The sequence below is a fragment of the Plecotus auritus genome (assembly GCF_963455305.1).
Source record: "Plecotus auritus genome assembly, chromosome: 5".
Classification (NCBI taxonomy): Eukaryota; Metazoa; Chordata; class Mammalia; order Chiroptera; family Vespertilionidae; genus Plecotus; species Plecotus auritus.
This window is the reverse complement of record NC_137776.1, coordinates 47,489,133-47,503,390: the sequence shown is the minus strand read 5'-3', so window position 1 is coordinate 47,503,390 and position 14,258 is coordinate 47,489,133. Positions and strand designations below refer to the sequence as shown.

The following is a 14,258-nucleotide window of genomic DNA, read 5'->3' as shown; positions in this document are numbered from 1 at the left end:
AGAGGGAGAGATCATTTGAAATGAAATTAAAAGTAGCATATTGTAAAAGCGAAGATGTATGACGACTGTATCAACCGTGGACATTAGGATTTGGACTGAGAATAGCTCAACTGGTAAACAATGCCTATTAACTAGACTAGTGGTTCTTTAAAATTATATTTCTTGCCCTAGCCAGTTTGGCTCAGTGGCCTGCAGACTGAAGGGTCCCGGGTTCTATTCTGGTCAAGGCCACATGCCTGGGTTGTGGGCTCAATCCCTGTTAGGGGGTGTGCAGGAGGCAGCTGGTCAGTGATTCTCTCCTCATCATTGATGTTTTTATCTCTCTCTCCCTCTCCCTTCCTCTCTGAAATCAATAAAAATATATTAGAAAAAAAAATCATATTTCTTGTAGTCATAGAAGATGAGAGGAGAATTTAATATGTAAAAGAGCTGTTTTTATATTTTGAGGGTCCTGGGTAAAAGTTCTTTTGCAGCCGATTTCTCAGTATTAAAAAAAAAAATGTAAGTAGTAATTAGGTAAGCCTGACCACCTTCTACTAGTATATTCATTAAGATATTCAGTCTGAAATAGAATAGAGTCTTAATTATTCAAAAATCAATAACAAGATTTACTATTCCTTTTCTCTAAGATGAATACCTAGTACCTTTCAATTTCAAATACAGTTTTTAAAAAATAAGAAAAGCCCTTTCAAACATGTCACCTAATATCCACACCATTTCAGGTAGTCAAGTGTCTAATACATCATATGAAAGTATGTCTCACTTGATTTCACTTTATTTTACCATCATCCCCAAAGCCCCTTTTTTATACAAAACTCAAATAACAACCCCCCAAAATGCAATATAACAACCTTATCTCCACTAGTGTCTAGTTGGCACCAATCTGCCCTGACCTTAGACACAAGCCATTGTTAAGAGTGTAACGCATTTACATATTTTGCAATAAAACATCAGTTATTTGCATTACTGTGTCAAGTTTTATTTGATTCTTTCACCTAAAAATGACTCATTTTCCTTTCTTGTATTTTAAAAACCAACTACTCTAAGCTTGTTTGAGAATAATCAAAAATTGCCCATTTAGCTAGAAGTCATTTTCTTTTCAAAAGGCAAATGTTATTTAATCTTTCAGCTGTGCATTGTGCCATCATAAATACTTTCTTTTCAGCACAGTTGTGGGGACTGAAATGAGCCCACTAATTGCCTCCCATTTCGACTGACATGTGGTGGTTTAGTGGAAAGAGAACACAGCAGGGAGAAGGAAATAGGAGGCTGAGAAAATGAGAGCTAATTATTTTCACTGCCTCATGTCAGGCTCTGTGTCAGCCTTGTTTTTACAAACTGGAAGGTTTAGCACTAAATAAAACAAACTGGCGTCATGTTTTTATATACTGGCAGTGTCATGGAAGCAGCTGCACATCTCAAAGACAATATAATGCCTGCGTTCGCATGGACACCATCTGACAGACACTGTGAGCCACAGCTAATGAGGACATCACAGTGGTGCCAAGTGAAAGGTGCTGAATTATGTATGATTCTTCATCAGTACAGCAATAGTCCTGTACATCATTATGAGACATTGTTTTGCTGAAGAGATTAAAACATTCTTAGTTCCAGACCCTGCAACCTATATGCGCTGAAAGAGGTTATTAATGGAATTTTTAGGGAGAGTTTCTTGCGCATTTCTTTTTGGTGGAAAAACAAATCTCGTGGGACAAAGCTGTGATGGGTCACGACACTGGACAGATAAAGAAGAGGAGCAAATTAACCATACTTGCATTATCTTCCTTTTAAAGGCAGCATCATAAAATCGAGTGTAGCGGGTGATACATAATGATAAATAACCCAGGTGCTAGCACGGGATGTTCCCCTCTCCTGCCTTTAAAACAGCAGGTTCCAGCAGCTGAGCTAGATAATAGCAACGCATGTAAAGACACCTTCAGAGACCTAAATCATCAACATCTTACTACTTTTAATACCAGCATGACCAACATCTCTATGGTATTTTTATTTCATCTTGCGTTTCTTCTTACATTTCGCAACCGTCAGTCGCCTGCTATGAGATTGTTTCCCTTTCTTCCCCCCTCTTGAATCTTAAAAAGTTTATTTCGACCTCTGTGTTTTATATATTTTAAAATGTTTCCTCGGTACAGGCCTTTGTAAGGTGGAGGGGCATCTTTGCTAGAATTCTGAGCGTTCTCTGATGATTTTACTTTCCCTCTATTCGTGGGGAACAGATGGAGGACTGATGGGGACTTTAAACAGCAGTGTGTCTACCATTAGACGGGGCATGCCCAGCACTTAAACTCCAATTCTAGTGCAGCTAAGTGAATTTTCTGCAAATCTACATTTTCTGAGCCTCAGTCTGTTCATCTATAAAATGGTATCTATGACAGGGTAAATCTGTGAAGATAAGTAGCGTGGCTTCACTTCAAAAACCCATGTGGAAACAGCTGGATATATACAGCGCGTTCTGTAAATTCCAGCTCTGGGGAGTTCCAGAGCAGGCAGAATTAATCGATGGTGATAGAAATTGCAACAGTGGCGGTGCCTCTGGTTGCGCGGGAAGGATCGGCTGGGAAAGGGCATGAGGGCACTTTCTAGGGAAGTGAAAATAACTTGCTTGTTCATGTGGTTACATTGGTGTATACGTCAGTCAACATTTATTAAACAGTGCACTTAAGATATTGCACTTTATTGTGTGCAAATCATACCTCAATAAAAAAATACATTAAAAAATGTTGTCTGCAACCTTCAGGTAAAGGTGATCTGTAGGAGCCTGAAAGCCTGATTTGGGGTCTGTTTCCTTCTGAAATGTCCTGAAAAATCTTGGCCTTAGATGTTTAAAGATTAATCTGTAGTGTTCATATTTGCAATAAAGTGTTGGTAGGAAAAAAATTAGAGAGATTTTATTCCCTGAGTTGCCCAGAATTTAATATTTAAAGTTTCACTTTTGTACTTCCTTCAATTCCTTTTCCCATTTGGAAAATTTATCGCTATCTTGATTTGTGTGTGTATGTGGTGGGGGGGGAGGGGCGGGGGGGGGGAGTAGGGATAGCTATGTTTGGCATCATTTATACTCCAAATAATTTTAAACAGCTTGCAAAGAACATAATAATGATTTCTCAATAACTGAGTGTTGTTTAGAATTTTGTCTTTATAGGGTTAATAGTTTCTGTTTTACTTGGCCAGTAATCTTAAATCAGAAAAAAACTTTCATAAAGTTGGCAATGCTGAAGCAGTTCAAAGGGAATGAATGCTTGCTTGTCCTCCATCTACCAGGCACTTGCTCTTAAAATTATCTAGGTATTTCAGCAGCTGCCCAGATAAATGGTACATATCCTGGGCACCCAACAGAATTGTCACCTTTTCATCAGTTTCAAATGCAAAAATTCCCCTCTCCTCAACAAAATTCCATATGTTTCTTGTAGATTTGCACTGGGAGGCAGATTATCTCGCTGGTAGAAAGGTGTGGGTAACTGTTTTTTTGCTATTCAACACCCTAACAAAGAGCTTCCCAGTGCCCAGCTCTGCTCCGGTCATCAGTGTCTTTTCCCTATTGAACAGTAATCAGCATCCCCAAGAAATGTGCATCAGGGTGCAGATATGAGCAGTGGGCATGTCCTCAGGTGGGAATCTAGTTATGAGATTAAAATCCATGGTAGCCAGGACCTGTCCCATGATCTGTTTGTGTAACTACACAGGATTGGGTTGTTGTTGGTTTGGGAAGTGCAAGTCATACATAGCCACAAAGCCCTTTATTCCAGGGCTGGAAGGAAGTGTTTGTGATTCCAGACTTTGGCCAGATCAGTCAAGAAGGAGCATACAGACAGTGAGATGGCACCATAGGCACTTTTAACAATGATCTTTTTCAACAATGGAGGGGGAAATTGGCCATGTTGGACTTGTTAGAGACTCAGTATTTTAATCTCTGCCATGGAGCCTTATAAAGGAATTCATTAAAATAATTTAGGGAGAAACCAAGATGGCGGCATAGGTAAACACCTAAACTGCTGCCTCACACAACAATATCAAAACTACAACTAAAAGCTGAAACCGGTTTGGCTCAGTGGATAGAGCGTCGGCCTGCAGACTGAAGGGTCCCGGGTTCGATTCTGGTCAAGGGCATGTACCTTGGTTGCGGGCACATCCCCAGTGGGGGGTGTGCAGGAGGCAGCTGATCGATGTTTCTCTCTCATCGATGTTTCTAGCTCTCTATCCCTCTCCCTTCTTCTCTGTAAAATATCAATAAAATATATTTTAAAAAAAACAAAAAACTACAACTAAAAGACAAATGGACACCATCCAGAACCACAGGAAAGCTGGCTCAGTGGAAATTCTACAACTAGAAGAAAAGAGGAAAGCACATTGAGACTCAGAGGAGCTGCAAAAGGCTGAAGTACGGAGACTCACACGCAAAGAGGATGGGCGGCTGTGTGCATGGGCGGCTGAGTTCGTGGCTGGCTTTCTAAAGCAGGAGGGAGACAGAAGCTACCGACTACGCTGAATTCCAGTTCTGGGCAAGTTTCTGGGAACCCCAGCTCATTTGGGGAGAAACTGGACTGTCTGGCAGTGGGCAAAACTGGAGGGCGGCTTTCTCTCAGAGGTGCTTGCAGCGAATACCGAGGGACATTGAGACCCAGGGGCCTCATAGGGCAGGGCTGATGGGAAACCAAGGCTGTCTGCTCCGCCCTGAGATTCCGCCCCATCCAGGCTGAGCAGAGACTTTTGCAATTTTGCAAGTCTTGTCTCATAAGAGTGTCTCCATCACAGAAGTGTTCCCAGCGTAGACACAGCTGATCCTCACAGCCAATTGGCCTGGAGGTCAATTCCTCCCAGTGATACCAACAACAATCAAGACTTAACTACAACAAGGCTGAGCACACAGTCCACAAAGGGGTGCACCAAGAGTGTCCACCTCAGGTAACTGGGGAGGCTGAGCCACTGTGCCCTATAGGACACCTATCACACAAAGCTACTCTACCAACTCAGGGAAGCAATGAAAATGCAGAGACAAAGAAACAGATCACAAATGAAAGAAATTGAGGAAAACAAACGACTGGATATAGAGTTCAAAACCACGGTTATAAGGTTTTTCAAGAATTTCCTAGAAAAGGCAGATAAATTTAGCGAGACCCTCGAGGACATGAAAAAGGACCAACTAGAAATTAAACATACACTGACTGAAATAAAAAATATTATACAGAGACCTAACAGCACCCATACGACTGTCAGATGATTTCTCAACAGAAACTATGCAGGCCAGAAGGGGGTGGCAAGAAATATTCAAAGTGATGAACAGCAAGAACCTACAACCAAGATTACTCTACCCAGCAAAGCTATCATTCAGAATTGAAGGTCAGATAAAGAGCTTCACAGATAAGAAAAAGCTAAAGGAGTTCATCACCACCAAACCAGTATTATATGAAATGCTGAAAGGTATTCTTTAAGAAGAGGAAGAAGAAGAAAAAGGTAAAGATAAAAATTAAGAACAAGTAATACATGTCTATCAACAAGTGAATCTAAAAATCAAGTGAATAAAAAATCTGATGAACAGAATAAACTGGTGAATATAATAGAATCAGGGGCATAGAAAGGGAGTGGACTGACAATTTTCGGGGGGAAAGGGGTGTGGGAGGTGTGGGAAGAGACTGGACAAAAAGCATACACCTATGGATGAGGACAGTGGGGGAGAGGTAAGGGCAGAGGGTGGGGTGGGAACCAGGTGGAGGGGAGCTATGGGGGGAAAAAAAAGGAACAATTGTAATAATCTGAACAATAAAGATTTATTAAATTAAAAAAAACATAAAAAATAATTTAAAAAGGTAATTTAGACTATTTATTGATTTTGGAAGATAAAAGTCCTCTGTACTGTAATTCTTACTTTTGTTAACCCATAACACGGATTGTTCAGTATTCAGAAAAGACAGAGGAAACTTGCTCTCATATAGTAGACCACCTTGGTTCAATTCTGAACTCTACAACTTGCTGTCTTGGTCAAATACCTCATCTCTCCATGTTTTAGTTTCCTCATCTGAGGTAAGGCTCTCTGGCTGTCAATCACTTTTCATAGCCATTGTACCTCCAGATGATGTTCCTATTGGTAGGGCCGCATCAGGATTCATTGACACAGGAAAGGGAAGAACTGGTGTTGTTATTTTATCCGTCTATGTAAGAAGATACAAGTTTGCTCCTTCTTTGATTTCATTCATAAAATCAGTCATTGTTATATTGCCACCAGGCTGCACCTTCTTCTTTTTTCCAACCTTGGTCATTCCCTGGCATTAGAGTTACTTAGTGTCTTCTGGATCCCCAAATTCATGCCCACGTAAGATGCTCTGACCCAGCCTGCCTGCTCTGGCCAGATCCCAAGTCTAGGCACTCCTCATACCTTCCTGCCAGTGAACACTCATTACCTTCTGGCCCATTCCCTTAAATTGCTGCTAGATAACGGGCCAGCCAGTCCAATAACAAACTGGAGCTCTGTTGGTAACCAATATTGGTAACAATAATAATTGCTCCTCTTTGAGCTCCTTTTTTGGCTCTGGCACTGTGCTGGGAACTTAATTTACGTTACCTCATTTAAACCTCAGACAGCACAACCAGTCATTTGTAAATAAAGAACACTAAAGCTCCGACAGGATATATAGCTTGGCTAAGGTTGGGAGAGAAAAAAGTTGGGGGGATTCAAACTCATGTAGTTGGACTTTAGACTTGTGATCTTTTATCTCCCCCTCCTGCTGCTCCCTTAGTAAATGGCTTAATGTATCATTCTTTCCTGTATTGTTTCATTTTAATAGAAATCCTCAAAATCTTCAACCAAATGAATGAATAACACCATGGGTGAAATAGTTTTGGAAAGGGAGTTCTTTGAGGCCCCACAGGCTCTCTCAAAATACAGAGTTACCTGCTTTTGATTTCTGCTTGTCAGAATTAAGAGTCATTCTCACACGTCCAAAGTGACTCTAAAATGTTTCCGATTCAAAAATCAATACCCACCTTTCTGTCACTCACATCAAGCCAAAATCAATAGTTCACCCTGGTTAAACTGAATGGTTTTTAAAACAGAGCCCTCATTCCCATGATCTGGTCCCTATCACTACCAAGGAATTGAAAAGGTAATGATTGTGCATGTAAATATATTGGGCTTGTAAATATGTGGAATTGTTACTTTGAGTGATATTACTGACAATTCAATTCATCTTATTTGTATGAAAATGTTTTCAGTGATCAACTGGGTAAGAACTTGTTCCATGGCATTCCATCTGGAATTGGGTCCTGTGGAATTCAGTAACTTGTTTAAATCCTAGGAGTGTGGAGAATGCTCATTGATACTGTATGACTCAGTGGGTAACAAAAATACCAGGAATACCTTAGGGTAATTTGAAATTGAGCAAAAGTTAAAGAATTTCATTACTTTGTGGATTACTTTTCTTAAGTAGACAACAATTGAATCATAGAGGCCCTGAAACTACCTAAGAGTAATAGCAGGGCATTGACAGATTGAGTTAATAATTCAAGTAAACAATGCATATTCTCATTCCTTCTCACCCAGCTTTGTAACAGGAAGTACCTGCTTTTTAATGAATGGAGAATGCCACCCTTGTCTTATAACTGCCTTGATTATACTTCTATTGCTTCTGCGGCTATTTTCCTTTATGGTTCAGGTGAAAGTCTTTCTTTCAGATAAGAGAAAAAGGGAATTTAGAAAGTAGAAGGTCTATAATGCTATTATGTAGATCTTTGTTTCTCCAACAGGGCAGGACTGATGGCCACTTGACTTTTTGGTTGTATTAGCAAAATACTCTCTGGTCCTTCTCCCTCCTGCCTGTTGGCAATCGCTGATCCCATTGTGCAGCTCCCCAAACCACCCAGTGAATCCATCCTGCCACCCTTCCCAACTGTCCTTCCCCATTGGCCTCTCCTCCAACTTGGGAGCCAGGCCGCCTTGTGCTGTTATCATCCCACCTCCACCACTCATTGGCTAGGAAACTTTTGGAAAAGTCCTTAATCGTCTGAGGCCCATTTTCCTCTGTTACCTATTATTAAGGATATCAAATAAGTAAGTTGAGATCAACTGCGTAAGTACCCAGCAACATGCCTAGAGCATAGTAAGCATTCCACAGTTGTGAGTCCCTTCCTGTCAGCCCCTTCTCACCGTAGACTTTCTCTGAGCATGTGCACTTTGAGGAATGAGGACACAGAGGAGTACTTGGGTTGTGAGATGGGAGAGCCAAGCAGAGGGAATTGGACATTTGCACACAGTTCAAGGTCTTTTGACTGTGCTTTGACTAACTTAATTCCAAAACTTGACAGGTAAAAGAAACAGAACTAAATAAACTCAGCTTGTTGAAGGTTTTTTATCCCAGCCACTGCCTTGAGTCTGTTTCAGAGAAGAGCAATTGAGACGCCAAAGAGTCATTATCCTGCCCAATTATCTCTGGGGCCATGTTGCCGTGGTAGCAGTGCCTCCAAAACAAAGAAATACTGAGACATTTGTCAATTCTGAGTGACTAATTTGACTTATGTTAGCCACGAGCTAGGTTTTCACATTTTTTAATAGACCTTTTCCATCACTAAGTGTCTCTCCTTCTTGTGCCTGTGGCTGGAGAAAGAGGGTGACTCCCCGCAGGCCTGGGCTCCTCTTGGTTCTGCAATTCTTCTACAAGTTTTCCTAAGACATCAGGCTCCCCCAGCTTCCTTGTGAAGCCAACAGGTTTTCAACAGCCTTTCTGTTAGTGCTCTTTCATAACCATTTTGTCTGGGCTTGCTGAGGAAGCATTCCAGGGCTAGTGCTATGAGAGCATTTTCTAGTTTCAGCACGTAAGGTGCTCAGTACATTATTCTTAATCTCTCAGAATCCTTCAAAGAATATAAGAAAGAAGGTGAATTTATGATGCAAAGACATGAGTTTATTTTTCCTTTTAATTGTACACACAGTATTCATCCCACAATATATATTATATTGTTCATACAGCAAATTTGAAAAAATTTTATAGTGAAACCTCATATACCCACCTCCACACTTCAGCCATTAACATTTTACTCTACTTGCTTTATCACATATCTGTCTACCTATCAGTCCTTATTTTTATGCATTTCAAAGTAATTTACAGACATCAGTACACTTTCTCCTAAATATTTCAGTATGCTAGAGTTCAATGAGAAATGTACACATCTCCAATATGCATTTGCTTACTTAATGCATATACCTATATAACCCAAATCCCCATCAGTAGAGCATTACCACTCCCAGAAAGTTCCTCAGGCCCCTTCCCATTCAATACCATCTGCAGAAGCAACCACTCCTGTGAATTTTTTCCACAAGATTGGTTTTGTCTATTCCAGAAAGTCATATAAATGGAATTCTTAGTATGTTCTTTTTGTATAAGACTTTCACTCACTGTAATGTTTGTGTGATAGACCCATGTCATTACATGCATCAGTAATGGTTCCTTTGTATCGCTGAGTAATATTCCATTCTATGAATATACAATAGTTTATCCTTCTGTTGATGAACACTTGGCCTGCTTCCAACTCTTTGGTTCTCATGAGAAGGCTAATCAGAACAATGCTGTGCAAGTCATTTTTCATTTCTCTGGGTTAAATACCTAAGAAAAGACTTAGTGGGTCATAGAATAGGTGTATGTTTAGTTTTAGTATAAATTGCCAAAACTTGTTTCCAAAATAATTATACCATTTACACTCCCACTGGTAATCCAGTAGCTCCAAATCCTGGCCACCATTAGGTGTTATCAGTCTTAGCCATCTGGTAGGTGTATAGTGGTATCAAATTGTGGTTTTAATTTAAAGTCCCCTGGTGGCTAATGGTGTACTAGTAAAGCACTGTATTATTACATGGTTCTTTTCCTGAAAATTTAACATGCCATCACTTAAAAAACCAAGAGTTTTCACATAAGAATCCAGATATCCAGTTTTTCATGAAACATTAAAGAACTTAGCATCACTGGGCTTGTATTCCCACGTAGGGACAATCAACAGAAGCTGAGTTGTGGCTGTTGTTCCTTTAGGACAGTTGCCCTTTTGTTCCCCAGAGTCCCTTCCCCTTCCCATAACTCCCCAATACTTAGTTAGGCCAGTTGTCATACATCATCACATTTGTGGTATTGTCTTCCTTCCTTAAAAGGAAAGTGAGTTCTTCCTTGCACCCATGTCATCATCAATACTGGAAAAGTGAAAGTTAGATTAAGAGGGCCTTATATTAAAAAAAAAAAAAAAAATGGAAAGACTACATCTCTGTGTCAATGAAAAAAAATATTCCTACAATGTTTCATATGTAAATTAAATGGGTCGATTTTGAAAGATTATAATTTAAGGCTCCATAATGAAACTGCCTGGCTTTACTCATTTTTTTTTTTAAATATATTTTATTGATTTTTTTACAGAGAGGAAGGAAGAAGGATAGATAGTCAGAAACATCGATGAGAGAGAAACATCGATCAGCTGCCTCTTGCACACCTCCTACTGGGGATGTGCCCGCAACCAAGTTACATGCCCTTGACCGGAATCGAACCCGGGACCTTTCAGTCCGCAGGCTGATGCTCTATCCACTGAGCCAAACCGGTTTTGGCGGCTTTACTCATTTTTATTATCTGCTTGGCCCCTTTAGGATTTGGAGTTTGCAACCCCTATAATAGAACACTTACATGAATAAATTATGTCTCAAGATTGCCCTCACTGGGGGTTATTTAACTATGTAGAGAGAGATCTAATTTCATGTCCTTTTATTGAAATGAGGGGGGAAAAGAAACACTCCAATAATACTTTATTTAAAACTAGAGGCCTGGTGCACGACATTCATGCACTGGGGGAGGGAGGGTCCCTCAGCCCGGCCTGCACCCTCTCCCAGTCCAGGACCCCTCAGGGGACCCCACTGCCACTGCACTTGCCAGCCGTGAGCCTGGCTTCTAGCTGAGCGGTTTTCCCCCTGTGGGAACACACTGACCACCAGGGGGCAGCTCCTGCATTGAGCGTCTGCCCCCTGGTGGTCAGTGCGCATCATAGCGACTGGTTGTTCCACTGTTCGGTCGATTTACATATTAGGGATTTATTATATAGGATAATTCATGTGTTATAAAACATTGAGACTAAAAAATTTTTTTTTTCACTTTCTCAAATTCTGTAATTTTGCCTTTAATTCCAGGACTGTAAGTGGAAAATGTATATGGAGATAGATGGGGATGAAATTGCAATAACCTACATCAAAGATGTGACATTCAACACCAACCTACCTGATGCAGAGATTTTAAAGATGACAAAGGTAGGGTTCTATTTACGGCTTAAAAGCTTTTATGAATTCACAGATATCAAACAAAGGCATTAAAATACCCCAGCAGTGTGCTTTTGTGCTGTTGATGCTCACATCAGCTGAGCCTCAAGCTGGCTGTTGAGAGGCACGTTTTATTTAGCAGATTGAGATCATAATAGTTTTTTGTTAAAATTCCACTTAGGCTGTGTGAGCTAAAAAGTATTACAGAAGGTGTCATTTTAATTTTTTTCTACATCTCTTTATGCTCCTTCTATCATTTACTAAAGGAAAGAAAACGCTAAAGATGAAAATATTTACCTCAAATTTTGGCTCATTTTAAACTTTGGAAAATTTGTACGGAGGAAGGTGTTCTTGGTTGTGCTGCTTCTTGAAGGGCAGTGATGAGGTTAGTCATGAGGCACGTGTGGAAGTCTTCACAGCTTCTTGAAGTTCACACCTATGAATCCCTGGAGAGGCCAGAGCGCATGTTCCTGCTTTAGGGTCAGTGGTAGAAGCCTGCCCATTTTAATACTTAAGAAAGACTTAAAGAAATGCTTAGCTTCTCCTAAAAAATAAAATAAAATAAAATAAAATAAAATAAAATAAAATAAAATAAAGACTGTCAAATCTCAGAGGGAAGACAAGGGTGGGTGGGAAGAGATTAACCAAAGAACTTGTATGCATATATGCATAACTCATGGACACAGACAGTAGGGTGGTGAAGGCCTGGAGATGGGGGCGGGGGACATGCTAGAAGGGGTCAATGGGGAAAAAAGGGACAACTGTAATATGTTCAACAATAAAGGTTTTTAAAAGACTCAGTAAATAAAGAAGTTGGGGAAAAAATGTTTAACTCTGTCCCAATCACACTACAAATATATATATATATATATATATGAGGCTTAAATTGTAGAAGGTCAACAACAGCCATGGTACCAATAGGACTGTCACCCTGAACTTCACATGTGCCATTAATTCTTGTACACTCTTGCCAGTAAGTGTGTATTTGGTGTTAGTGGAGGAAATGGGGTTGGTAGCAAAAAAGAACCAGGGTTCATCCACATGGGAAATGAAAAGAGTCTTCAAAGCCACATCATTAGACTTGCAAATGTGTTCCCTTCCCAGACATCACATTGCTAAACTCCCAAATCCTTTTAATTTAAAATTGCTAAACTCCCAAGTTCATCCAGTAGATTGATTTGATATTCATTGTTGGATTTCCCTGAGTAATGGAGTTGTTTCAATGGTGTTATTTACCTGTAAAGGTTACGATCTGGTTGCACCTTTTCTTTATTTTGTTGGGACATATTGCTGTGACATCTTGAAGACTGGAAAGGTACTTCTTTCCTCCCTACCTGTGTCATCTCTGGTTGCAGCAATTGTTCATTGCTTCAGTGTCACTTAGGATCCAAGCCATTGCTTGCTAAGGGAAGGAAGGTGTTTAGGGCAGAAAGACCAGGGTGGAGGTGTTAAATCAAATACAAGTGTTTCTGCTATAATGCCATATATGCATTCCTGACGAACCACATCATCTGCAAAAATCACATGCCAACATTAATAGGGCTTTTAGGGAAAATAGAATTGCGGCAGACCACTCAAAATATGTAGAATTTTTAACACCATCAGAAGCAATAACAATTCTAATCAAAACAAGAAGAAGAAGAACAAACAAAAAACCCATTAGCCCAGTTAAATCTCAGCTGCATTTGCTTTGTACCCAGTTCACAGACACCTGGGATGAAGGGGGGTTGAGGGGAGGAGAAGAGAGAGATTCATTTCTAATAATGACCTTTTCATCAAAATTAAAATAGGATCCAAGGTGTACACTTCTTCGTTGATCCTTTGTTTTAATATAGTGGGAAATGTCTCCACAGTTTGATTTGCATGCACATCTTTGCCAATAGCCTGATATAGGGGAGAGCAGAGTGGTTGTTGAAGCCACTGAACCAGCCACTGCTGGAGGAAGGTGCTTCTCAGTCTTATATTATTAAGGATTTCTCTTCATTGTGAGAAAGTTTTCTGCTGATGCTTCAAAATATTAGCATGAATGAATGACGTAATGATAGGATTGAGTGATATATCAGAAAAGAGAAGATTGTGGGAGACCAGAACTGGTAGTTTGTAAATATATGAAAATATGTCTTATAAAAACCCAAACCCCATACACTAGCATGCTATGAGTAATCATATGTGAACCAGTGCGACTTCCATGCTAACCTGACATTATGCCCCCATTTGCCAATTGTGTCTGGTGCAGCTGGCCTCAAAGGAACATGCTGTAGCAGAACAGGCTGTACCATTGCCCTACACTGGCCTAACTTTTGTTTTTCAGCCCCCATTTGTAATGGAGAAGTGGATTGTAGGAATAACAGAAAATCAGACTGTAGAATGTACTGTCACATATGAGGTAAGCTTGGGATGGGGGTGGGGGAGCAGGGGCAGGGGTGGAGGGGTGGAGGGGCTGGTGGCTTTCTCAATAGGAATTTATTTGCTCCCTCAGAGTGCTTAAAATTTATTAGACGAGAAACTATTGAACCAACGTGAACATGGGAAGATCAATATAATTACTCTAACTAAAGTGTTGGGAAGGAAAGAGAATAGGATACACTTACCTAGATAGAGACTGAAGTAGTAATTCATTCATTCATCAGTAAATGTCTGAGCACCTCCTACAAGCCACATAATGTGTTATGTATTGGGGATGCCAGTGAATAAAACAGAGTGCTTAGAGTTTAGGGGTAAGAGTAGATCAGTGATTCTACACAAGGATAGACTCAACTTCAACTACCTTCCGGAGGTGAGGGGGGTCTATTATCAAAAGCATATTCCATAGATTTTATATACAGAAAATTATAAAAACTTACACTAAAAATATACTATTAAAGTTAAAATTCATATATTTAGCAAATGCCTACTGACAAATATTGTTCTGTGATTAGGATAGACTAAATCTGTAGTCTGTTGAGTCTTACATTCCAGTGGGGGAGGGCGG

General features: G+C 40.1%; 1 protein-coding gene across 1 annotated transcript in view; it reads left to right on the top strand.

Annotated features, from left to right (window-relative positions):
- MAP3K20 (mitogen-activated protein kinase kinase kinase 20) overlaps nucleotides 1-14,258 on the top strand; it is a 145,913-nt gene that overhangs the window by 121,963 nt on the left and 9,692 nt on the right. The window contains exons 17-18 of the mRNA XM_080668455.1: nucleotides 11,162-11,278; nucleotides 13,599-13,673. Of these exons, the coding sequence (XP_080524581.1) occupies nucleotides 11,162-11,278; nucleotides 13,599-13,673 (192 nt within the window). The remainder of the gene's footprint in view (nucleotides 1-11,161; nucleotides 11,279-13,598; nucleotides 13,674-14,258) is intronic.